At 42.7% G+C, this 25,477-nt stretch overlaps 1 protein-coding gene across 1 annotated transcript; it reads left to right on the forward strand.

The window, feature by feature from the left end:
• Positions 1-926: 926 nt before the first annotated feature.
• On the forward strand, positions 927-23,987 carry Mgst1 (microsomal glutathione S-transferase 1). The gene is made up of 4 exons (XM_059258728.1): positions 927-1,051; positions 10,284-10,440; positions 18,205-18,299; positions 23,372-23,987. Exons 2-4 carry the CDS (start codon positions 10,315-10,317, stop codon positions 23,616-23,618), a joined length of 468 nt encoding a protein of 155 aa, XP_059114711.1. The 5' UTR covers positions 927-1,051; positions 10,284-10,314; the 3' UTR covers positions 23,619-23,987.
• The last annotated feature ends 1,490 nt before the right edge of the window (positions 23,988-25,477 follow it).

Genomic DNA, 25,477 nt, shown 5'->3' on the forward strand with positions numbered 1-25,477 from the left:
GCGTCAGGCCCAACTAAGTTCTGTGGCAGACCGCAAGTTATTTCTTAATTCCTTTTTGTTTTTGGAAGGAGGTAGAGCATAGAACTGTCTATTAAACGGTTTCTTTAAAAAAGGGAGTGAGTCATGGTGGTGAAATTCTCAGTACTTGGGGGATGAGGTAGGAAAGGTCACAAGTTTGACTCCAGTCTAGTGTACACAGCAAGTTCCAGACAGGCCTAAGTAGCAAAACCCTCCCAAAAACAAAGGAAACAAAAATGAAGAGGCAAACGGACAAATGAAAATCAGAAAACACTGAAGAAGGAAAGGAGAATAAGGGGAGGAGGAAAAGAAAAAGACGAATAAAAAAGTGAAAGGAAGATCCCCAGAGCGATGTGGGGTACAGGTGTGAAATGGTGTACATCCACGAGTGAAATAATACACATGGGAACATGCCACATGCAGGACTTGTCGGGGAAGTCCTCAGAACCGGCTCTGGACACGATCGCGGGGTTGCTTGTGGGGTTGTGTGCAACAGCTTTGATGTTGCCCTAACAACCCTGACTTCTTGCAACACTTGTCTAAAGTCACTGTGAAAAACACACAGCGTTATTGCCTAACAGACTCAGAGTTTCTCTGGTTCCACTTTGCACCCTGAAGAAGGGACAAGGTTGTCACAGCAATAAAACCTCTCCCCCAAGAGAGACTTCAATGTTCCAAAAAGATTTTTTTTTTTAGTTTTCCAATTCAACACTAAGGTCTTTTTTTTTTTTTTTCCTCAGCGACATAAAACTTAGCAGCCTTTCTTGTTCTCCTACCCTGAAGCCTGGACAGAACTGCAGAGGTCCCTGGCAGAGAGTGGTCCTCACCTGCAGCAGAGCTGAATCTGGCTTCTTCCGGGTGGGCGGTAGCTGCAGGACCGCGGTTGATTGGGGGCGGGGCTTGGCGAGCTCAGGAGGCGGGTAATTAAAAGAAAGCCACAAAGAGGGCGGTGCCAGCTCCGGTCCTCTGGGTGAAAAGTCCCGAGGAGTGCCAGCTTGGTCCTACAGCTTGCGGAGCTTCTCCAGGGACTCAGGTGGGTGCACAGCAGGGGTGCTGCGCAGCCGCGGTACTGCTTGCAGGCCAGGGGAGGGTGGTGGGTGCCAGGGGTCGGTGGGTGGCCAGTGTAAGGCAAGAGGGTGGCTGGGCTGTCTGAAGTCTTTGTTCCCTTCCACTGCTTCAATGTCCCTTTTAGTGGCCTGCTCTGAAAGAGAATTGTGCCTTTCTCTTCCTGCATTAAGTTTCTGTTTCTCAAACTCCAAGAAGAAACTTGGAAGCATATGTCTTTTCATGTTTAAGAAATCGTTTTCTTACTTCCTCAAGCCCAAATCGCACCCCCTTGTTGAAAGGGTCCCTTGGTCTTGAGGAGAGGAAAAAGTACATGCAAGTTGTAGCAAGATGAGAAGTCACTGTGGTTTGAGCAACTCCAGCCCGTTCCTAGTGTATACGGCCCTTCAGTGTTTCTGGTGATTCCGGCATGAGGGCCTTTGCAATTGTTGGAAGGCTGTTTGCTTTTCTAGATTCACTTTTGGTAGGCCAGAGAAACGTCGAAAAGTCTCTGACATGATAATTTCGATGTCAGCTGATGTGGGAAGACTTGGTAGAAAGACTTGGTAGATAAAGCTATCACGGTACTGTAGGCAGATGACCAGATGACCAGAGAGCTGAGGGTGCGGCCTTTGCAGGGCTTCTCCCGGGTGCCACTCTCCCCCTCTCCACTCCAGCCTGGAGAATAAGGGGAGGACAAGGGGGTTCTGCTTTGGGGTCCAGCCTGTGTTGCTATGGCTGGACTGAGGCTCTAGGGGAAGTGCCTGAGTCGACAAGTCTCCTTGCTTCTCCGCTCAGTCCCAGGTGTTCCTGGGAATCCGATTACATGCATTTTCCTCTTCTTCCTGCTTTTCTTCCAAGTGCTATGCCGGGAGGATGCCAACTAAGCTGCTTTGTAAGAAAGGATCCCAGCTAAGGGTCTTCAAGCCTGGAGTGTTCAGGACCCATGCTGGAGGCACTTTTTGCTTTCCAAGAAGTGCCTCCTCCAGTGAGTTTGCCCAGTATTGCTTCCGTTGTCCTTGGCAGTTTTCAAATCAAGATGACAGATGTGTGCCGACAATATTTGGCTATTTCAAAAAATGACAAATTTGGTCCTGACTTGAGTATTACTCTGTGACAGACAAGTATTTTTAGGAAGCCATTTTTTTCTTTCTTTGTTAATCCATGAAGCTTGAGAGGAAAGTCAGCATGGTCTCCAAAGAACACCTGACTCCCCATGGTCTCCAAGAAACATATGATTCCCCATAGCCATCCCTCCCTCATATCCTCCTCCATATCTATTTCATTAGTTATCCCCTAACCTACCTCTGCCTTTCAGACCCACTCCTCCTTCTTGTCTACTCCCAAATCCAATCCCATATCCATTTCTTCCTGTGTCAACCTCTCTCCAGCATCCACTCTTCCCCCCATATCCCACCCCATACCTACCCTCTCACATAGTAATCCCTCCCCATCTCACCCTCCCCTGTAAGCTACCATCATTTGGGATCTTAAATTTTCCTTCAGTGAGGCCTCTCAGCAAGCTGGGGCTTCAGCCATCTCAATCCCTTTAGGACATTGTAGAGCCGACAAGCAGCAGCATGGCTGTAGCGTCCTCTTTCCTGTTATTCCTCTATAAGTGTTTACAGCTCTCAGTAGGTTCAAAATTGACGAGTCACGGCCTTGTGGCTATGTGCCCAGATTTTCTGTGTTTCACAATTCTGATGCAGCAAGGCCAAGTAGTTTTGAGAAGAAAGGAACTTTGTTCTTCTTGGCCAAGGGCCCATGAAGAGAAAGAGGAGTGCTCCTCAACCAGAGATAGCATCTTGTTTGTGAGATCCTGTACTAGGGTGAAACATGGCGACGGGAGGTAAAGGAAATCCTCCAGGAGGCCACAGTTTCTTCACAATTCCTAATACAGTAGAGAGCCCAGGAATTACAGGTTGAGGAAAGCGGGCTCCAGACTGATGCCTCCACTGTACCACCTGGCTTTATTACTACCCTAAAGTAGACAAAAAATCGTTGCTATGCTGGAGTCTTTTATCCCAAGCTGTTTCCAATCAACTGACCGGTGTCCCTTTGCTCTCTCTTGACAAGAATCCTGGGTAGGTGAAGAGAACCTTGTGTAGTTCTGGCAGTCCCTGGAGGGGAGCTGGGCTTAGAGGCTGGACTAGTAGACCTAGAGGCATACTACTACAAACATTTTGAAAAGCAGAGTCCCACAGTTTTAGACTCTTGGGTTAAAGGTCCAACCATCCATATCTCCGGGCTTGGCGACTGGTAGCTTTTGTCTTTCTCTGCTTCAGGCAGCAGTGAGGTAGGTGATAGCAAACTGAGCAAGCAGTGGAAGGTAGTATAGTGTTGCAGTTCTTCTAGGGGTCTCACGTTCTGGTCTTCTTCGACCCAAGGTGACAGGTGTGTAGCTCTCAGCTCTAGGGCAGTGGGATTCTCAGCCTTGACAGTGGCCAGTGTTCTAGCTCCTGGGCTTGGGGTTGGGAGTCTAGATATTTAGCAGCTCCTGAAAAGTCTTTCTGGGATCAGGATCCAGAGTTTCTGCCTTTGGCCCTAATTGTCCTTGTCATCTCTGCTCCACGCTGTTTCTTCCCCAGCTGCCTCTCATGGTTATTACCATGGTCCCTGCTGCCTTGGGACTTGGTGGTCTTCCCTTGGCTTATCAAGCAGGCCCACTATGCCAATGATGAACAACAGCATGAATAGTCAAGAGGCTGAGTGTGACGATACAGGCTTGTAGTACCTGTATGGGAGGCAGAGATAGGAGTGTAGTGAGTTGAGTTTGAGGCTAATTTGGGCTACACTGTGAGACTGTGTCTCAAAAGACCACACACATACAAGGTAGACAGTAAAAGGCCGTTCAAGAAAAGGCTTTTGATGCTATCGTACCAGGAAGGTGTCTCTACAACGCAATCTAGAAAGAGAATCTTGGCATCCATCACAGCAGACATTCATGTAAATGAAGGACTGTGTTTGCACCAATTGTGGCATAGTCTCTCATGCAAATGAGAAGCTGTATCTGCACCAATCACAGCAGTTCACATGCAAACATAGGCCTGTGTTCACTAGCTAAGGTCCTGTTGGGCCCCCAGAGAAACTGCTCCTCTCTCATCCGTGCAAAAGGCTTTGAGGTTTCCAGATTCACCAAGGCTTGTGACAAACAAGCACCCAGTGCAGGGATGGCTGCAGTGAGGCCTTGAGGAGCCAGAGATGTGCATTGGTAGCATGCAGCTGTGGTGGCTGTGTTGCTTCCTTGAAGTGTCCATAAAGTATTCAAATCAGGTAATAGCATGACAGTATGTCATCTGGGTGATTGACTGATGGTCTTGTGCTGCACAAGGCGGGGAAGCATCTAACAGCTGCCAATTAAGGAGCTAAATTACTCCATCCACCAACATATTTGCTAACATACAAGAAAATAAATATCAGAAGGAGTGCTTACAGTAGGACTTACTAAAATTAGTAATGACTTTTACTGTGTTTAGCAATGTTTCAATAATGCTTAACACCTTCATAACACTCGAGGTAGAGGTAGGTCCTACACCTGTCTTAAAGGGAGGTCTGGTATGTGAGACCTTTAAAAAACCCTTATATTACATCCTTAGCGATGAGAACAGTGTCACAGTAGGAGTCTTTATCAAGCACTCATGGTGCTGACAAGGCACTGGTGAGTCTGTGTGTGTGTGTGTGTGTGTGTGTGTGTGTGTGTGTGTGTTGGTTTTTTGAAACAGGGTTTCTCTGTGCAGCTTTGGCGCCTTTCTGGAACTCACTCTGTAGCCCAGGCTGGCCTTGAACTCACAGAGATCCACCTGGCTCTGCCTCCCAAGTGCTGGGGTTAAAGGCGTGCGCCACCACCGCCTGGCACATTGGTGAGTCTTAAAGCACTACACAATCAGCGCATAAAAGAATCCTCTGAGGTAGGATTTACTGGTAACTAATTTACTTTAGGGTGTGGTGGGGCACACTTGTAATCCCCACACTTTAGAGGTTGAGGCAGGAGGATCAGGAGTTCAGGGCCACCAGGGGCTACATAAGAAATCCTGTTTTACAGGTATGGTTAATTTGTAGCTAGGAAACAGTCTGTTGAAATCTACTTGGACCCCAGGCTACTTCTAGAGACTGTGTGAACTCAACCTCCCTATGTCCTCTCAGGCACAGCATCGCTGTCTCCACACCGTGGGACTGGGCATAATGCCAACCAAGATAAGGATAGTGAAATGAGTGGATGACTACAGCAGATCCTAGCCTTGTAATTATGTATCTTATGTACCTTGTAATCAAATAGCCTGAATTTTCCCCACTGCAGTTTTAGAAGACTCCATTCACCTAACACGTTACCTATCTCTTTATTTACTACTTCTACCCTCCTGGACACCTTCCCTGACAACAAGCTTTCAGTGGGCTTGATCTCACCGTTACAGAGCCTTGCCATTATTCTGGTTTCAGTTAGAGGTAGCAGGCTCATGACAAAAGAAGAAAGATGCAGAGTTATATTGCTTTCCTTCACGTTGTCGGTGTTTCCTGTTTCTTAATGTTCTTAGCATTACTCCCCATCACACGGCCTCCCTGTGGTGGGATACGGAAGTCTGGGACCAGGTCAGGTTTATTAAAGGATGAAAATCAATACAACACACTTACAAATATAGAACGGAGTTGTGCTGCCGCCTCTTCATTCCCAAGGGACAGCGGGAGACCAAACTGCAAGCCATGCTTCTCCGCTGCTCGCTGGCTGCTCTGACCAGCCCTAGAGAGCACATGACCCTTCCCCACACCTCTCCCCGATTCTTAATGGGTCAGTATCTTCAGAGAGACCATGCCCGTTGGCCGAACCACTCCATTTAATTGGCCACTGGACCAAATGGCACAATTCCCACAACGCCCCCCTGTACCTGGGAAGTGGAAGATGTCTGAGGGAGGAGGTTCATGGGCCCTCGGTGTACAATGGCAGGGACTTGGTACTGGCCAGTCTCCCAGAATCACAGGCCCGAGGAGTTTGCCCACATCCCTAGCAACTCCACTTGTGTAAGCTTCTTGGGTATTGTTTGCAGGTGCAAAAAACCCTCCATGGCCCTTTCGTTCCACCTGCTGACTGACCCCTTTGTATTTTCCCACTGACGGTTCTGGAAGGTTCCTGATTTTCTCTCCTCTACCACACTGAACAGAAAAACAACCACCGCCAGCAGAACCTTCCTGAACTTTTGTTCTGGCTGTAAATAAGTTTTGTTCTGGAAACGATCACAGAGACTTTTATTTTGAAGGTTGTTAGATAGCTGAATTTTCTACTTGATAAACTTCCTAAGTTTTTTTTTTCTTTTCTTTTTTTTTTTAAATCAAAGTTCTTGTTGTATTTCTTCAGATCTCTATTCCGAGGCATGGACCATAGGGATTCTCTATTAAGCTAATTAACTTTACAAGAGCTCTGAAGGATAGGGCATTTTACCATGACTTTTATTCCCCCAATACCAGAGCAATAGCAGATACATTAAAACTACTGAAAGTATTATCTTGCACTGAGATAACACACTATACTTTCAAGACCATGAACTTATAGTAGTGGATTAATTTACTGTCATATGTGGAATTTAAAAACAATTTACAGTATAGTGAACCCTTTATTTCGTGAATTTCATCCAACTGTAGATAAAAAATATCAGAAAAAATTGTGTCTGTGATGAGTGTGTACAAAAGTTTTCCTTCTCGTTAATTTCTGAACAGTACTGTATATAGCTATTTGCATGTGGTGTGAGTGATGGTGAGATGATGTCCTAGCTTCAGTCTTTCACTGTCATAAAACACTCTGACCTAAAACAATTTGGGAAGGAAAGGGTTTATTAAGCTTACACTTCCAGGTCTCAATCTAACATTGAAGGATGTCATCGCAGGAATTAAAGCAGAAACCATAAAGGAACTCTCTCTCTCTCTCTCTCTCTCTCTCTCTCTCTCTCTCTCTCTCTCTCCATCCCTCCCTCCCTCCCTCCGCTCCTTCTCTCAGCTTTCTTATTCAGCACAGGCCTACCTGCCTAGGGATGGTGCTGCCTATAGTGGGCTGGGCCCTCCGACATCATTCTACAGTTCCTCGTAGACATGACCACAGGCCAATCTGGTTGGGGCAATCTTTCAGCTGAGGTTCCCTCTTCCCAGTGAATTTCAGTTTTGTCAAGTCCACAATAAAAACTACTTAGCACATATGATTTAAAGTATTGGAAACTGCGTGGGAGGTGTGCATAGGCAATGCCGTAGAAGACACTTGAACATCTGTGGAACTGGTACCCACAGGAAGCTCCTAAAACCACAGGACCCGTGGGGATGACTGTAGTTTCTGCATACAAGATACACATTTTTACCTTAAGGAGACAAAATTCAGAGTTTTCTTAGGAAGTTTCAGTTTCATTATTAGTAAAATAGCAAAGCACCTAGCACATGGTATAACCAGGCAGAAGAAAGAACGTAAGGGGTGGGAGATGTGTTGTCCACTTGGGTCAGCCGCAAGTAGACATCCAGTTTTTAGTTTAATTAGGATTAAACAGAATCAAGAGGTCGAAAGGCAAATGAAGTGAGTGTCCCCAAGGAGTCAGCACAATGTGCAAGCTTGTGGGATGAGACATCAGAGACCTAGGTTTGTGCTCCAGCCCCCATATTCTGTTTCTATGAAGTAGATTACAATATTATGCTCATAAACATCATGTAGAGTTTTGCAGAAAAGTCTGAGGTATTGCTGCATACAACAAAGTCTTACCAAATTAAATGTTAATGGAAATGGTTTTTATTACATTCCCCAGCAACACATAGACAACTGTCTGACTAGCAACAAATAGAAAGATAGATGTATCTTTGTAGACTATAGGCAAGTGGACAAAGCTTCTGGAGGCTAAGCTATGAAGCTACAGGAAGGAGTTTAAGGGCAGGAATGGACATCATGGAGAGGCTGCCTAAGGTGAGTGTGAGAGATGATGCATGCGACAAGGAGTGGATAAAGGCAGATGTCAGGGGTCAGAGGGCCACCAGAAAAGGTGAGGAACTCAGATGTTAAACCTTACCCCAAGTTCCTGTCAAATTTGTCTTGCCTGTGTCTTTTCTCCTGAGCACAGTTATACCTCTAACTCCAGGATCCTTCAGTTCACTATTGACTTTATTTGTTTGTTTAGTGTGTGCCCAAGTGTGTGCTTGCACACATCTCTTGGTGTGCATGCATGTGTTTGACAACTTTCAGGAGTTGATCCTCTCCTTCCACCATGAGGGTTGCAGGGACTGAATCCAGGTTGTCATGTTCAGCAGCAAGCACCCTTACATGTTGAGCCATCTTGTCAGCCCACAGTTTCCTCTTGACAGCTTTTTTTCAGCTTTTCGAGACACAGTTTCTCTGTGTGTAGTTTTGGTCCCTGTTCTGGATCTCACTCTGTAGACCAGGCTAGCCTCGCTGGCTCTGCCTCCTGAGTGCTGAGATTAAAGACATGTGCTGCCACCACCCAGCCCTCTTGATAGCGTTTTAGATGGATATGAATATAGATTGTAAAATGAACTGATCTGTCCTGAAATTCTGGTCCTCTTCCCCTGGCTCCTCTTTCCACACGTGCAATCTCCTTGCTGTGGGCTTGTGGGTATAGTATTGGGATTTTTCCAGTGTCTTCTCTTCTTTCACCTGGGCTGCTGTTATGATGACAAGGGTATGGTGAAGTTTGTTAAGCCAGGCTTTGCGGTACAAGCCTGTAGTTTCAGTACTTTGGAGGCACAGACGAGAGGATCAAGAGTTCAAAGTTATTGTCTGTTTATAGCCAGGTAGAGGCCAGCCCAAGAAACCTAAGAATCATGTCCCCCCCAAATGAACAAATAAATGAAGAATAAACTAATAAAATATGGATGGCCTCCCCTGCCATAGTTGGTTACTATTGTATGCATTTCTAATGCTTTTTTATTTGAATCTGATAGCAAATTAGTGTTAGATACTATTAATATTTCTATTTTATTGATGGAGGCATTAAGTCTCAGAGAACTTATATTCATCAAGCAAGGTCAATAACCAAACTGTGGTGTAGCATGAATCGTAGAGGGTCTTATTAATAAAAACAAACCTGAGGCCAGTTACTGGGGTGAATGCTGGAAGATCAGAGAAACAGAACAAGCCACAGCTACCTCACCTTGCCAATTCCTCAGCTGATCCTGTTTCCTCAGATTGGATGCCTCTGAGTCCTCATCCAGAATGAATCTCAGCTGAACTGCTGCTCAAAAGCCTGAAAGCTTAACCAGCCAAATACTGCTAGTTTCTGGTCTTCACGCCTTATATACCTTTCTGCCTTCTGCCATCACTCCCTGGGATTAAAGGCTCACTTCTTGGGATTAAAGGCGTGTGTCACCATGCCTGGCTGTTTCCAATGTGGCCTTGAATTCACAGAGATCCAGAGGAATTTCTGCCTCTGGAATGCTAGGATTAAAGGCGTGTACTACCACTGCCTATCCTCTATGTTTAATATTGTGGCTGTCCTGTTCTCTGACCCCAGATAAGTTTATTAGCGTGCACAATATTTTGGGGAACACAATACCACCACACTGTGGGATTTGAATTCAAATTTTGGGTGCCTGAGAGTTTGGATGGGACTGAAGTGATAGAGAACAGTGAGCTAGGTTTCTAACCTAGGATGGGTATCAGATTTTAATCTTTCTCAGTAAGATGGCAGTCCTGCTGTGGGTGGAGTTTGGTGCTTCTGAAGACCCTGCCACAATCTCTGTGCTCTTCATTGAATCCTTTGTTCTTCCTGGTGCATATCTGCATTTTATTCCATTGGTGGGGCATTTTGACTGTTTTTATGCTCCAATAACCCTTACACTTCCTTCTAGCATTTGTTTGGTATCTTCATCTTTAATGATCCAGAACTAGAGAAATTATTATACAGCTTATTCTGGAAATATTTTTGCTTTTAATTAATGAATTAAACTATTTGAGACAAGAGTTTGCCTTGTAGCTCAGGCTGACTTGAAACTTACTGCATAGCCAAGGGTGGCCTTAAACTCAGAGCAGTCCTTCTTCCTAGTCTTGCAACAGTTGGATTACAGGAGTGAATCACCATATATTGCTTTTATTTTGAAAATTTTGTGAAGATGTAATCATTTCCTTTGTAAACAGTCCATGATGTGTATTTTTTAAAGAACAATATGATCAGTGCAGTGGCACCAGCACAATAAGTGATCCCCAAGTTACCTGGGGTGTTTCTGTCTCCCTCTTCTCTTCTCCATAGTCATTTAAAGATTGAGACCAAGATCGAAAGAATGGCTGACCTCAAGCAACTCATGGACAATGAAGTGTTGATGGCCTTTGCCTCCTACGCAACCATCATTCTTACTAAGATGATGCTCATGAGCTCTGCAACTGCATTCCAGAGGCTAACCAACAAGGTAAGAGTTCAGAGGCAACATTTTCCCACTTTTAAGGGTTAGAATTCTGGAAACCAGCCTTCTCTACTTTTATTTTGTTTTTCTTAAGTAATGCACAATCAGCAGCAGGTTGTGCTGTGCTGTGCGGTGAGTGGAGTCTGAAGCGCTCGGGCCTCGCTCAGTATTTCTCATGGCACAAGACTTTTGCTTTCATGATGAACCCACTGCTGGTTGTCTCTCTGTGGGTGTCATCTTTTGTAGTTCTCATAAAAGATGAAATCTCCAAAGTATTCAGGTTTTGCTCATAGTAATCTGTTGTTGTTTGTTTTTACTCTTTTGGAGGGCCCACTACCCTGCTCCCAAATAAATCACACACAGAGGCTTATTCTTAATTATGAACACCCGGCCTTACCTTGGCTTAGTTTCTAGCCAGCTTTTCCTAACTTATTCCATCTACCCTTTGCCTCTGGGCTTTTCCCATTCTCTTACTTCTGTAAATCTTAACTCTTACTCTGTGGCTTGCTGTGTAGCTGGGTGGCTGGCCCCTGGAGTCCTCCTCCTTCTCTGGCTACTTCTTTTTCTTTCCCCCCAGATTTCTCCTTCTATATATTCTCTCTGTCTGCCAGCCCCACCTGTTCTTTCTCTTGTCTTGCTACTGGCCGTTCAGATCTTTATTAGACCATTAGGTGTTTTAGACAGGAACAGTAACACAGTTTCATAGAGTTAAACCAATGCAACATAAACAAAAATAACACACCATAAAATAATATTCTACTACATTTCCCCTTTTTTGTCTCAATAAAAAAAACAAAGATTTTAACTTTAACATAATAAAACTACACACAACAAAAGCAGTTATCAACTAAGAATTAATTTACAATATTCAGTCCATTTGTAGTTAGCATATTCAAAGAAAATAATGCATTATCTATCCAATCTTAATGAATCTAAAGTTTTATACCTAATTTACTATCTATCATAACTAAGAAAAACTGCAACTATAACTATCTAGTCTTCAACTCCATCAAAGACCCAGAAGTATGTAATATTATCTAACGGAGACATTTAGCTGCCTGAACAGTCACCCAAAGTTCCTCTGCAATGTTGGAGCATCTATCTTCAACCTACAGGCCTAGAGTATCTGGTAGACTTTTCTGTGAAGTAGGAATGTTGGATTGTCCTGCCTTGTTTTGGCAAAGTTCAATAGTCACTTTCCTCTGTGTCCTGCAGAATGTCTGACAGTTTCTTCTATGAAGCAGGAACACTGAAGGACCATCCTGCATTGTTTTGGCAAAGTTCAGCAGTCACTTTCCTATGGGTCCTGCTTGGCCAGTCTGCACAGCACACAGTCAAGCTGTCAAGGACAAGAGCAGTTTCTTTGTCCAGTGGCTAACCTTGTCACAATGAAAGCAAACTCCGTAAGGAGTTTCTTCAATGCCCATCATCTCTGAGGTAGATTGGTGCTGCCAGTAGCAGATGTGTCTCATTGTCATGAAAACCCCTAAGTTAACAAAACATTTTAAATGCCATATTCTGTAGGTCTTTGGAAGGTTTCAAGATTATCTGTCTAGCTAAAATATCTCTCTCTGTATATTTTATATAGAGGTATGCTTTCCAGATCATATAGAGATAAATTTTAGATCTACAATTTTGATTGTTATAAATAATTAACCACTAACCTGTTTCCTGCTTATCCTATTGTAGCTGGAGTTTTCTCTAGTCCTGCTCAGCACCATGGACTCCACACCCACTTATAAAATAATCACTCAGAAACTTATATTAATTAAACTGCTGAGTCATTAGCTCAGGCCTACCACTAACTAGCTCTTACACTTAACTCAGCTCATTTCTGTTAATCTATATGTTGCCACGTGTTCCATGGATTTACCTGTTGCCTTTACATGTTGCTCCCTGGAAGGCAGGCTGGCGTCTCCTCCCAGCTTCCACCTCCAAGCCTCTCTTCTCTGTTTGTCCCGCCTATCCTATACTTCCTGCCTGGCTACTGGTCAATCAGTGTTTTATTTATCAATCAATCATAGCAACATATATTCACAACATGTAGGACATCCCACAGCATCCTATATAGTTTATAATAACAGCTTTCAAAAAACTAAAATTTTACCTTACATTTTTAAATAAACTGCATAGGTACAATAATTTAAGCAATAATAGATACATATATACAATATGTTGTAACAAAAATAACCTTAAATTTTTATCATACAAAAATCCTTTAAACAAGAGTAGAAACATATATATATATATATATATATATATAGTGTAACAAAACTAACTTTAACTTCGTATCAATAAACTATTTCCCCTAAATGATAACAAACATCCATAACCCACCAAATAACCAAAAACCACCCATACCCCCCCACCCTTGGGAATGTGGGCATAGTTTTCTCTAGACTGCTTCCTGCTGTCTGTGGATGAAGTATCTTTGGGATCCCTGAGAAAATTTTGAGATAATGACCAAGCCCTGGGAAGACCAGTTATAATCTTTGTTGATAGATAACCACCTGTCAAGATTCAGGAGGTCTCACCTGATCAAACCTGATCCATATTAACCCTGAAGGAATCCACAGCCTCTCCTTTGCTGTGGGAACAAAACTCCAAAGCATTTTTGATTTCCATTTGACAAATATAATTTTTGACTTTCTAGAAGTTAAGGCATTCCTAAAGTATATTGGCTGACTTATTTCAACAGTCCCTATTTCAATCCAGGTCTCTTTGCAGCTATCATTTGCTTTTCAACAATCAAAAAATTCAAAATCAACACAATAACATACAGGATCCAGACTACCTGTGTAGTTCCCATCTTACGTGGCTTCTTTCTTTTACTCTCTCTTTAAAGACTTTATTTTATAAGCTATTCAGTCTTTTTGTATAACTGTATGCTTTTGTTTTTTTAAGCCTATGCACATTGCTAAACAAACTGTAACTTGTTTAGAGGTTTTTCCATCTGGATCTCTTTTACTGCATATCTCTAGTCTTTTTTGACTGCATGAGCAAACTTTAAAATTTTATTTTATTTTATTTTACAATACAATTGAGTTCTACGTATCAGCCACGGATTCCCTTGTTCTCCCCCAGCCCACCCCCCTTCCCTTCCCCCCAGCCCACCCCTCATTCCCACCTCCTCCAGGGCAAAGCCTCCCCTGAGGACTGAGATCAACCTGGTAGACTCAGTCCAGGTAGGTCCAGTCCCCTCCTCCCAGGCCGAGCCAAGAGACCCTGCATAGGCCCCAGGTTTCAAACAGCCGACTCATGCAATGAGCACAGGACCTGGTCCCACTGCCTGATGCCTCCCGAACAGATCAAGCCAATCAACTGTCTCACCCATTCAGAGGGCCTGATCCAGTTGGGGACCCCTCAGCCATTGGTTCATAGTTCATGTGTTTCCATTCGTTTGGCTATTTGTCCCTGTGCTTTATCCAACCTTGGTCTCAACAATTCTCGCTCATATAAACTCTCCTCTTTCTCACTAATCGGACTCCTAGAGCTCCACCTGGGGCCTACCTGTGGATCTCTGCATCCAGATCCCTCAGTCATTGGATGGGGTTTCTAGCACGACAATTAGGGTGTTTGGCCATCCCGTCACCAGAGTAGGTCAGTTCAGGCTGTCTCTTGACCATTGCCAGCAGTCTATTGTGGGGGTATCTTTTATTAAGAAATCTTTTATTCATTTTATTTACCAACCACAGATCCCCTCTCTTCCCTCCTCCTACTTCCCCCATTATTTCCCCCCCAACCCACCCCCCATTCCCTCCTCAGAAAAAATAAGGCCTCCCATGGGGAGTTAGCAAAGCCTGGTACATTCAGCTGAGACAGGACCAAGCCCCTCCCCCTGCATCAAAACTGTGCAAGGTGTCCCACCATAGGTAATGTGACCCCAAAAATTCTACCAGGGAACTCCTACAGCTGATAAACACCTTCTGTAATGTGGCAGGGTACAAGATTAACTAAAAAAAAATCAGTAGCTTTCCTATATACAAATGACAAATAGGCCGAGAAAGAAATCAGAGAGTCATCACCCTTTACAGTGGACACAAATAATATAAAATACCTTGGGGTAACTCTAACTAAGCAAGTGGAAGACCTATATGACAAGAAATTTAAATCTTTGAAGAAAGAAATTGAAAAAGATATCAGAAAATGGAAAGATCTCCCATGCTCATGGATAGGTAGAATTAACAGTAAAAATGACATTCTTAACCAAAAGCAATCTACACATTCAATGAAATCCCTATCAAAATCCCAATGTAATTCTTCACAGACCTGGAAAGAACAATACCCAAATTCATATGGAAAAACAAAAAACCCAGGATAGCTAGAACAATCCTGTACAATAATGCACAAGCAAACTTTAAACTGCTAAGATATACCTGGATCCTTCCAAGGCTCTCGGCTGGCTCCATCCACTTCTCAGGTCCTGAGAGCCAAGCCTAAAGCTTGCATCCTGGTCGGAGGTTTGTGACTGAGAACTGCATTCAGTCTTCCTAGAGTTCTGGAATGCCCATGCTTGGCAGGTATTTTTACTTAGTTTTTGTTGTGTTGTTGTTCCTACTTAAGTACTAGCTGCTCAAGGTCTCACTGATGGCAGAAACTGCCTGGCTGAAACTCTGCAAGGAGCTGTATCCCTTTTTGTTGTTCAGCTTTCTCAGGCTCTAGATGAAAATATGAGCCCATGTTAGAAAGCCAAACTGCTGTGTTTTGTTTTTACTCTTTCTTGGGGGCACGACACCCAGCTTCCAAATAAATCACACATGGATTATTATGAATATGAATTATGAATAATTATGAATAATTATTATGAATAAATTATGAATGCCTGGCCTTAGCTTGTCTTAGTTTCTAGCCAGCTTAACTTGTCCTATTCTTTCTCTTCTGTAAATCTTACTCTTACTCCATGGCTTGCTGTATAGCTGGGTGGCTGGCCCGTGATGTCCCCCTTCTCTGGCTACTCTTCTTTTTCTTTCCCCCCAGATTTCTCCTTCTATATATCCTCTCTGCCTGCCAGCCCCACCTATCCTTTCTCTTGCCTTTTTTTTTTTTTTTTTTGGTTTTTCGAGACAGGGTTTCTCTGTGTAGCTTTGCGCCTTTTCCTGGAACTCACTTGGTAGCCCAGGCTGGCCTCGAACTCACAGAGATCCGCCTGGCTCTGCCTCCCGAGTGCTGGGATTAAAGGCGTGCGCCACCACTGCCTGGCCTCTCTTGCCTTTCTATTGGCCGTTCAGATCTTTATTAGGCCATCAGGTGTTTTAGACAGGCACAAGAAACACAGCTTCACAGAGTTAAACAAATACAAAATAAACAAAAGTAACACCGTAAAATAATATTCTACTACAGTAATCCCATAGCAGGGGGCTGGTGGTGTAATTGAGCTTTCTTTTGCTTCTCATATGTGCTGGACCCCTTCATCATTTTATGGCATTGTTAGCAGTCTCAGGTGAAATGAAGTCTCCTCAAGGAGGGAAACTGAGAGAGAGGGGGCAAGTAGCTGCTGAAGTCAGAGTAGTCCAGTGGTACAGAGTGTCCCTGAAGAGGAGGCTTCGGTAACAAGTGTGTATTCCTCATGGCTCTGCAGGGTGGCAAGCCCAAGATCAAGATACCAGATCTGATGTCTTATTGAGGGGCAGATTCCTGATCTGCATGGGACCATCCTCTCCTTGTGGCCATGTTAGATGAAAGAAAAAGAGGAGAGTGGAGGATCTGTCCTGTTTCTTTCTAGAAAGGTGCTGATCTCATTCATGAGGGGCCCATCCACATGACCTTATGATGCCACAGAGGCCCCACCTTCACACACCATCACCCTGGGGAACTAGGCTTCAGCTTATGCATTTTGTGAGGTCAGAAATATCAGTCAATAGTGGTGCTTGCTCGACCTTGCATACCAAGGAAGGATGGGGCTGAGATGAAAACTCACCTTGAGAGACAGGAGATGTAGTCCAGTGGTGGAGTGCTTGCTTGAAATACACAAGGCCCTGGCTTCAATTTCCAGCAACCCCCTCTAATACAGATTGGCTTAAGCCCCAACTTTGGGTATTTTTTTATTGTGATTTGTTTATTTCTTTATTTAAAATTCATATGTTGGATATCCAGTGCAGTCCAGGCACCCATTTAGAGGGCTCCATGAGGAGCAAGACCAAGAGACCTGGCCTCAGGAGCTGACTCTGTCACATCTCTGCTTAGCAGTTCTCCTTAACATCTTTATTTGTAATAAATGCTTATAGGTTAAGAAAAATATTATAATATTTATGATATTTTCAAGCTAAAATAAAAACTATTTTTACAGTCTGTGTTTTTTATTATAAATTATTAAATAGTGAAGCCTACTTAAATATATCTTAAATGCATATTTCAAGTTTCAAGGGATGGGGGAAATCATTTCAAACAGCATAGTAATTAAAGGAAGGAATCCATGAACAGATGCCCCAGAACACATCCTTTTTGCTTATTGGAATGCATCTCGTCTGCTTATATTTTACTGTATTAGTCAACATGAGGGTTTATGCCCTTAAGAGAAATGGAAGGCATTTCCACATCCCTATGAAGTCAGTATGCTTTTCCATCCCTCACCACTTGCTTGCCTCTTCTGACAGCCTTGGAAGGCAAAGGCATTACTTGCTGAAAGCCGAGCACCTGGAATGTTGATACACTTGAGGGAAGGTGTATCAACATCACTATGTAAAGGATGCCAGAGGACTATGTTGATGGTCTGCTGTGGCTGAGAATTATGTCTCTTTTATGTTTTTACTTCCTTGTTAACTATTTTTTTTACTTATTTAATGTGTCATTGTATGTGTGTGTGTATGAGAGAGAGAGAGAGAGAGAGAGAGAGAGAGAGAGAGAGAGAGAGAGAGAGAGAGAGAGAGATTTCATATTTCTGTGTGTGTTCAGGTCATCTTTTGGGGGTCAGTTCTTTCCTCCTACTGTGGTTTCTGGAGCATGGACTCAGCTGGTCAGGCCTGTGCCCCTTTACTTACAGAGTCACCTCACTGTTCCCTTTTCAGGATTTTCATATCCTAGCCTGTATTGACGTTTTCATTCACGGTATTTTTAAAAAGTTTTCATGTTGATAAAGATTCAGGCTTGAACTGCACACGCTTTCTCTCCTCCTTCCTGTGTTTGATTTATTGGTCAACAATTTCTTTTTGTAAGGGCCAACCAGGATGCTGTGTTTCTTTTATTAAGATTCAGATTACTGGTGCATGAGGACCCGACTGTATCTATATTAAGAATGACAGATACGGTGGTCTGCACTTATAATATAACCAGTGGAGAGGTGGAGACTGGCGGATCCCTGAGGCTCACTGGCAGCCAGCCTAGCCTACTCCAGGAAGCTTTAGGCTACTAAGAGAAGAGGTATCTCAAAAACAAGGTTAACAGTAATTCCCAGTTGAAATGAAACTTGAATATCCAAGGCCTCCACACGTACATGCATCCATGTATATATGCACCTGTGCTCACATGTGCACCTGTACAAACACACACACACACACACACACACACACACACACACATACACATACACATACACACACACACACACACACACACACACACACGTGCACATTAGCAAATTGGTGACTACTCCTACTGCTCCCTCACATTTCACAGTATTTGGAATTCAGATGCTATTGTTTCAGTTTGTTTTTGTTGTAATGTTGATGCTAGTTGAGCATAGGGCCTTGTGCTCTGTCATCAAACTCTATACCTAGCCCTGGCATGCATAAGTGGTTTTCTTCTTCCTCTCCTTCTTTTTGGTGTTTGGAATAGGTCTTCGCCAACCCAGAAGACTGCGCTAGCTTTGGCAAGGGGGAGAATGCCAAGAAGTTTCTTCGGACTGACGACAAGGTGGAGCGAGTGCGAAGGTAAGCTAGTGTCTCTGGAAATTCCTCACTCTAGAATCATGGTCAAGGAGTCCAGTCAAGAGATCAGGTTTGGCTTAGGGACACATTAAAATAATATTAGGTAGGAGGCCAAATGCAGGCAGTTAATATGTCACTTCTTTCCCAAATTGAGATGTCCGTCACACAAAGGGTCAAAGGACTAGATGCTTTTGTAGAAGAATTAAAATATGAAAGTTGACACTTTTCAGAGAACTAAGGTCTCTCCCTTATGCCTCTGCTTCTTTGTGTCTCTGTCTCTCTGCACTCCTTCATCTCTGTATCTCCTTCGTATCTGTTATGTTTAATATATTGCAAATACATTGAACACTAGAGAGAGAAGCCACATTCCATCCTCACAGCTTTATTTCGAAAACACCTAGAACTGTAGGTCTAAAAGCATTTTCTTAATCTTATGACATCATAATGTCATGTGGTGTCCTATTATTTTATACAGATATTCAATGTCAAATTTAAGTAATAGTTGCTCCCTTTTTAGTAACACATGGAATATCAGAGCTACATGCTGTCTTCCCAGTTACTATTTTGTCATGTTCATCTGAGCTATGGAACAATTCCAGTCATATCCCAGCCAGTGACGTTGCAGCTGAAGCACAGGGAAGTTTTATAGGCACCAAGTAGCCTGGTAATCCTGGGATGGAGAGTAAAGATAGTCAAGTGATGAGTACTTGAATAGATTTCCTCAGTTTGGTGTGAACTGTCATGAAATAGAAATTGAGAGCAAAGAGTTTTCCTTCTGCAAATGGGATGTCAGATCAACTCTCTGTATCATGTTTATGTTGCCCTTCCTTGCTTTTCTGGGAAGTTCTGGCAGCCCTCCTGGGATAGCCACAGATTCTCTCATGCCATGAGATAGGTATAGGGGCTCAAGATGAACCCTGGCCTGGCATCATAGACTCATGCATGCTTCCAAATTTTGCATCTTGTTATGTTGGATGTAAAGTCAGCTCTTCTGTCAATTCCCCCAATAAATCAACTGAAAAACTGTGAACAGAAATGGGCTTGAGGAAATTGAGGTGCATGAGAATTTACACTGTCCACTACAGACATTTCTCAAGCAAGAGTGTTTTTTTCTGAAGAGGAAGTGAGTGCTAGATTCTTAAAACACTTGCTTCTGCTTCGGCAGGTTTTGTGCTGGGTAACTTAGTCCTCTTAAGTAAGCCAGTCTTTGAAAACAGGTTGTGACATCAGAAACAGTTTCAGGACAAAAGAATCAAAGTGAAAACCTCAAGCAGTGTCAAGTGTTATGATGGGAGAGAATGAAGAGTAGAACAGTGCGTCAGACGCTTTGGGGACATCAAACCTTTTAAAGCTTATCTGTTCCTTCTCAGTTTCTCTTTAACAACAAGCAGTTGCATGGTTGATGCTAATCATGGCATTCTACTCATACAGTAGACTAGGACTAGAAAACACTAACAGCATTACAGTGGCATTATTAGCAAGATGGACAGGAACATGCAAGCCTCCTCTATGGAAACTTAAAAAAAAAACCAAAACATTTTATTTTGAGAGATCAGATTCTCTTTATTATTTATCCCATCTGCCATCCTTACACTCATGTGGGTACTTTTAGAGGAGAAATCTATAATCTAGTTTGATGTTTTTCTTCTCAGACTACAAATAAATGTAACTGACATTTAATACCACTGACCTTAGTTCTAGGGGTCTAGAGAGGTAAAACACCAGTGTGCACAGCGCCCTCTGGTGATCAGAAGCTGAACTTACAGTGTAGCGATGGGCAACCTTTTACAGAAGGACAAGGATCCCATTTCCAGTGACATATGTTTGAGAATTGATTGGCCTCATCGAATGAAATACTAATAGCACCCATGTGAAATAAATTTTGGAAGAAGTTTTTAGAATTTCCTTTTTCTATTTTCAACATAGAATTTCTTTCTCCTTATTTCAACTTGTAATTGTAAACCTGTTGCTGTTTCCATAGTTGAATGGGTGGTGCTATAAACAAGATGGAAGCTATCCTTGAAGATATTGAGAAAGTTAATACGTGTACATACAGGACAGTTAGCTACAATCATAAAGTAGCATGTGTTGGCATGGCAAGCAATGTAACTTAGTGTCAGTAACTTGAGTTCCAAACAGACGCAAGCCAGGGTTGATTAGAAAACACTTTACATACTGATTTATCTACTTAATCCTATTTCATGTAGCTGGAATTGTTAAGGTTAAAACCTTCCTTTTTGAAAAAAAAAAAAAAAAGGGGGGGGGGGAAAGTGCTGTGGGATGTATGGCAAATGTGTTGCTGATTAATCAATAAAACACTGATTGGCCAGTGGCTAGGCAGGAAGTATAGGCGGGGCAAGGAGGAGAATAAAGCTGGGAAGTGGAAGGCTGAGTCAGAGAGACACTGCCAGCCGCCACGATGAGAAACAGCTTGTGAAGATGCCAGTAAGCCACGAGCCATGTGGCAAGGTATAGATTAAAGGAAATGGATTAATTTAAGCTATAAGAACAGTTAGCAAGAAGCCTGCCAAGGCCATACTGTTTGAAAGCAACATAAGTCTCTGTGTTTACTTGGTCGGGTCTGAGAGGCTGTGGGACTGGCAGGTGAAAGAGATTTGCCCTGACTGTGGGCCAGGCAGGAAAACTCCAGCTACAATTTCACCATATTCTGAGAGGAATTCATGACCACTCACACTCAGTACTACAAGATAAATGAAACTCAAAAGGTAATCAAGAAGGCTAGAACAATAGAGTGAGTTATTCTGAAGAACTTGAGTTTAGTTTTAGGGAAATTCCAGGAATCTATAACACACTGTCTTCAGGGGTATAGAACACCCTTTACCCCGGGGTGTTCTGTGGAGCCTGAGTGACCCAAGTGAGAATTCCATCAAGAAACTCAGCTATGGGTTAGAGGCTGAACTAGATGATATCCTTTGTGGCCTCAATTCATGAACAGAGTAGCTGCTAGAAGGTTCTTACATGTACATCATGGTCTACCTTCCTTGGGATGCCATCAAAGATTTTCCAAGAAGATATTAGAGCAACATACATGTAGTAATCAGACAATTACATAAAGCAGTGGTCTGTGCCTGTGATGTGGTGGTGGGATACAAGGAGTAAGTCCCTATGGCATTTTGAATGATTTCATGAAGGAAGAAAAAGTGATGAGAAATTATGTTAATTTGAGAAAACTCCTTGTGAGAATTTAGTCACCCCACTGTATGCTTAGAGCCCTGTCTGAGCAGAGGGCATCAGGGATATATGGCTGGATCCCCCTGCCCTCCACCCCTTTCATAGTTGGTCACTGCTTGATAATTCATTTAAAATGCTCAGAGTGACTATTGTCCAGGTCAGGCAGATGCTGAAAACCAGAGGGCCTGATCTGAGGGAATGGACTGTGACAGTGTCTCTTGAGCCTTTGTGGGAAGGTTGGACATGTGAACCTGGCAGGTTCATAGAGGAGCTGGGAGTGGTGGAGCAAGCTCATCATCCCATCGCAGGGGAGGCAGAGACAAGTGGATCCCTGGGGCTCACTGGCCAGTCAGCCTAGCCAATCCTGTGAGTTCCAGGCCACTGAGACACCTTGCCTTAAAATAAAGAAATAAATAAAAGTATAAGTGGATGATTTCTCAAAAGCAGTAAATACCCGAGGCTTTCCTTTGGACTCCGCATGCACCTGCATTTACCTGTGCATCCACATCTGCACGAACACTGTGTAATGTGGACATACACACACAAATGCGCACAAGAACAAAGGTGAAGATACTTCTGTTGTCTTCAGAAGGATTCAGAGGACCAAAGCAATCAGCCCTGGAGTAAGGTGGCAGGCCCCTCCCCAGCAGATGTTATTACTGTACCTTCTCATCAACCCTTCCATATGTACCCTTGGGTTGTTTCATAAGAGAAGTGGGGTGGACACTTCTAGGTCTTCCCCAGGTCTATGGTGACTTCTTTATGGCTTTATGTTGTTGTGGATTTTGTCTTGAGCTCTTAAGGAAAGCGGGAGTGTAGGGAAAGGAAATACCACCCACAGGGCACTGTGCATTTATGTCAAAACAGTAACATGACACACACAAACTTTCTAGTCTGCTGATGCTACCAAATTTTAGTCAAGGTTGGAAAGCGATTACCAATTCTGTGCTTAATAAAAGACACTCAATTTAGAATTATGCACTTAAAACTTTTCAGGTCAATAATGGATATACTTTTCTTCATAGTCCAAGTCAGAAAAGCCTAAGAGGGAAAATTCTGACTGAAAAGTGTTTTCTGTTTTCGTCTAATGAGGGTACACAGAGAGATTCTAGCAATCATATTCCCTTTCTTTCTCTTTCACCCATCCCCAATCATTTCTGTGTAAACCCGTTCTTTTGCCCTTTCCTTGCTAGTTCTTTCTGTGGTTTGAATAGAAAATGTCTGAAATCTCACACATATCCGGGGGGGATGGTTTTATCTGGATATGAAAGAGCATGAGACTTGATGATGGTTTATATGAAGGAATGTCTATGTAACCACTCTGAAGTAAAGGAGAAGTGAAGGAGGGGTTTTGAGAAAGACCATAAAAGAATTTTTTCCTTTGGGAAGAAATATTTTCATTAAAAGAAACTTGAATTGAAAGAATGATATCTCATATTTGCAAAAATGGTGTGTGTTTTTCTAGATAGATGACATTTTAGTATTCTGGAAACAGTAAACTACTGTCTCAAGATAAACTAAAAGTTTTTCGAAATGTGCTGTTCTAAATAAAAATCATGTTAGTAAGCAAGCGAGGCAGCTGGGAAGAAAATCAAGACTATTCCTTTGTAATGTAAAGATTCTCTAGCATTACTCGGTGTGGTGGGTTCATATCTATAATTGCAACACTTGTAAGCAAAGGCAGAAGGACTGTGAATTTGAGGCGAGTCTGGTTACATAGTAAGTTTCAGGCCAGCTTCAGCTAACCTTGACTGTAACCAAATGAAACCCAACCCAACCCAATCCAACCCTTGCATCCATTAAGATTGTGTTTTGTCTTAGAAGAGAGGGAAGGATGTATGCATTCCTAATGATTTTGAACTTCATACCATCATCTCTCACAGAGCCCACCTGAACGATCTTGAAAACATTGTGCCCTTTCTCGGTATCGGCCTTCTGTATTCCCTGAGTGGTCCAGATCTCTCTACAGCCCTCATGCACTTCAGAATCTTTGTCGGTGCTCGGATCTACCACACGATTGCCTACTTGACACCCCTTCCTCAGCCAAACAGGGGCTTGGCATTTTTCGTTGGCTATGGAGTTACTTTTTCAATGGCTTACAGGCTGCTAAAGAGTAGACTGTACCTGTAAAGATAATTGTAATCCTCATCATCTGATTGGCTTTTTAAAAAAAAAAAGAATTCTGTGTTTCCAATGTACTCAAACAATTTCTAAGGTTTTATGTAGGAGAGGAGCAGAGAAATTAGGAATCAGGGAAAGCTCAGTTTAAAGACTAGCATCAATTGCCTCTAATCTTGTTTTGTAATAGGGATAGACATTTAATATAATCAACCTTAACCATGTTCTCTAACTCCTGCAGTACTTTGTTGTAAGTCTTGATTGTGCCATAATTTGTAACATTTATCTACATTTCATATTGTGCATCTATAAAAGAGTATGTGAAACCAGGGTTTCATTATTGCTGAAGTAGGCACATGAATTAAAAACATTAAAAATAAATTTTGTTTCTGTTTTCTTTTTCAAAAAATTTTATTTATTTATTTGTTTGTTTGTTTTTGGGACACGATTTCTCTACAGAGCCCTGGCTGTCCTGGAACTCGCTCCATAGACCAGGCTGGCCTTGAACTCAGAAATCTGCCTGCCTCTGCTTCCTGAGTGCTGGATTAAAGGTGTGCACCACCACTGCCTGCTTTATTTTTTATTTTTGTTAATGTTTATGAATGTGTGTCTGGGTGTGTATGGCACGTGTGTGTGTGTGCAGGTACCCACAGAAGCCTATGGGCCTGGAGTTACAGGTGGGAACTGATCTCAAGTCCTCCAGAAGAGCAACAAGTTCTTACCTGCTGAGTCATTTCTCCATCCACCTTTAGTTTTATTGTTCCTATATTTTAATAGTAAAAAAAACCCCAACAAATCCATGGAAAGGTTGGGCAACTGAATAATGAACCTCTTCACGCCCTTCATGTTGACTCACTGATTTTCAACAACTTGGCCTCCTTTGCTTTGGCCATTTCTCAGGTTGGTTTTTTTTGGACCATGTGAATGGTAGACACTGAACCCAAGTTCTCAATAAGAGCAGCCAGTGCTCCTAACTGCTGAACCACCCCTCAGCCCCTGAATATGTATTTCTTAAACAACAATTTTAGTGACCCTTAGGAGTTGTTCATGTAAGTCTCTCTCACAAGAGGAAAGTCATTGTGACATTGCAGTTTTGATAGTCTGAGTACATCTAATGTTCAGAAACAAAACCCATCAGACAAGGAGTTTTGTACATAGGAATCAAAGTGAAAAATCTGAAATTCAGGGATTGGATTGGTAGTCACCCCATACACAGACACAGACAAATACACATATGGACATACAGACACACAGACATACACACAGAGACACATACCACATACATATAAACAGACACACACATACATATGCACATACATACATGCATTCACCAATGTACAGTCATTTCACACACCTACACACATATACACACATACAAATACACACACACAAACACTAATGCACAGGGTATTTTCTTCTAACTTTGGTGTGTTTCTCCCATGAAGAAGGCAGTCTGCAGAGAACCACCCATGAAATATAGCACCACAGTAGTATTTTTTAATATAAGCTCGACACTCAAATTCTGTCAATTTCCTATGAATAACCTCCACAACTGTCTTGTTCTGACTGAGGAACCAAATGAGGAGCACGTGTAGCCTTTTGATGATCATTATTAGGCAGTGTCATTGAGACTGAAGAATTCCTTTACTCAGTTGTTTTCTTTTGTAAAATGCATTTTGAAAATAGTTTTTAATTAGAAAACAAATAAAAGAACTCTTGTGGTGTTTCAGGCATAATTTTTTTTTGGTTGATTCCACTCCTTTCCTCCACCCCTGCCCCACCCACTCCACTTTCTGGTCACAGGTTCTATCACCCACCCCTCATCTCATGGGTCCCTTTCTAGTTTCCTGATTTCTACCCACAATCACTCC

The sequence above is a fragment of the Peromyscus eremicus genome, chromosome 3, assembly GCF_949786415.1.
Source record: "Peromyscus eremicus chromosome 3, PerEre_H2_v1, whole genome shotgun sequence".
In the NCBI taxonomy this organism is placed as follows: Eukaryota; Metazoa; Chordata; class Mammalia; order Rodentia; family Cricetidae; genus Peromyscus; species Peromyscus eremicus.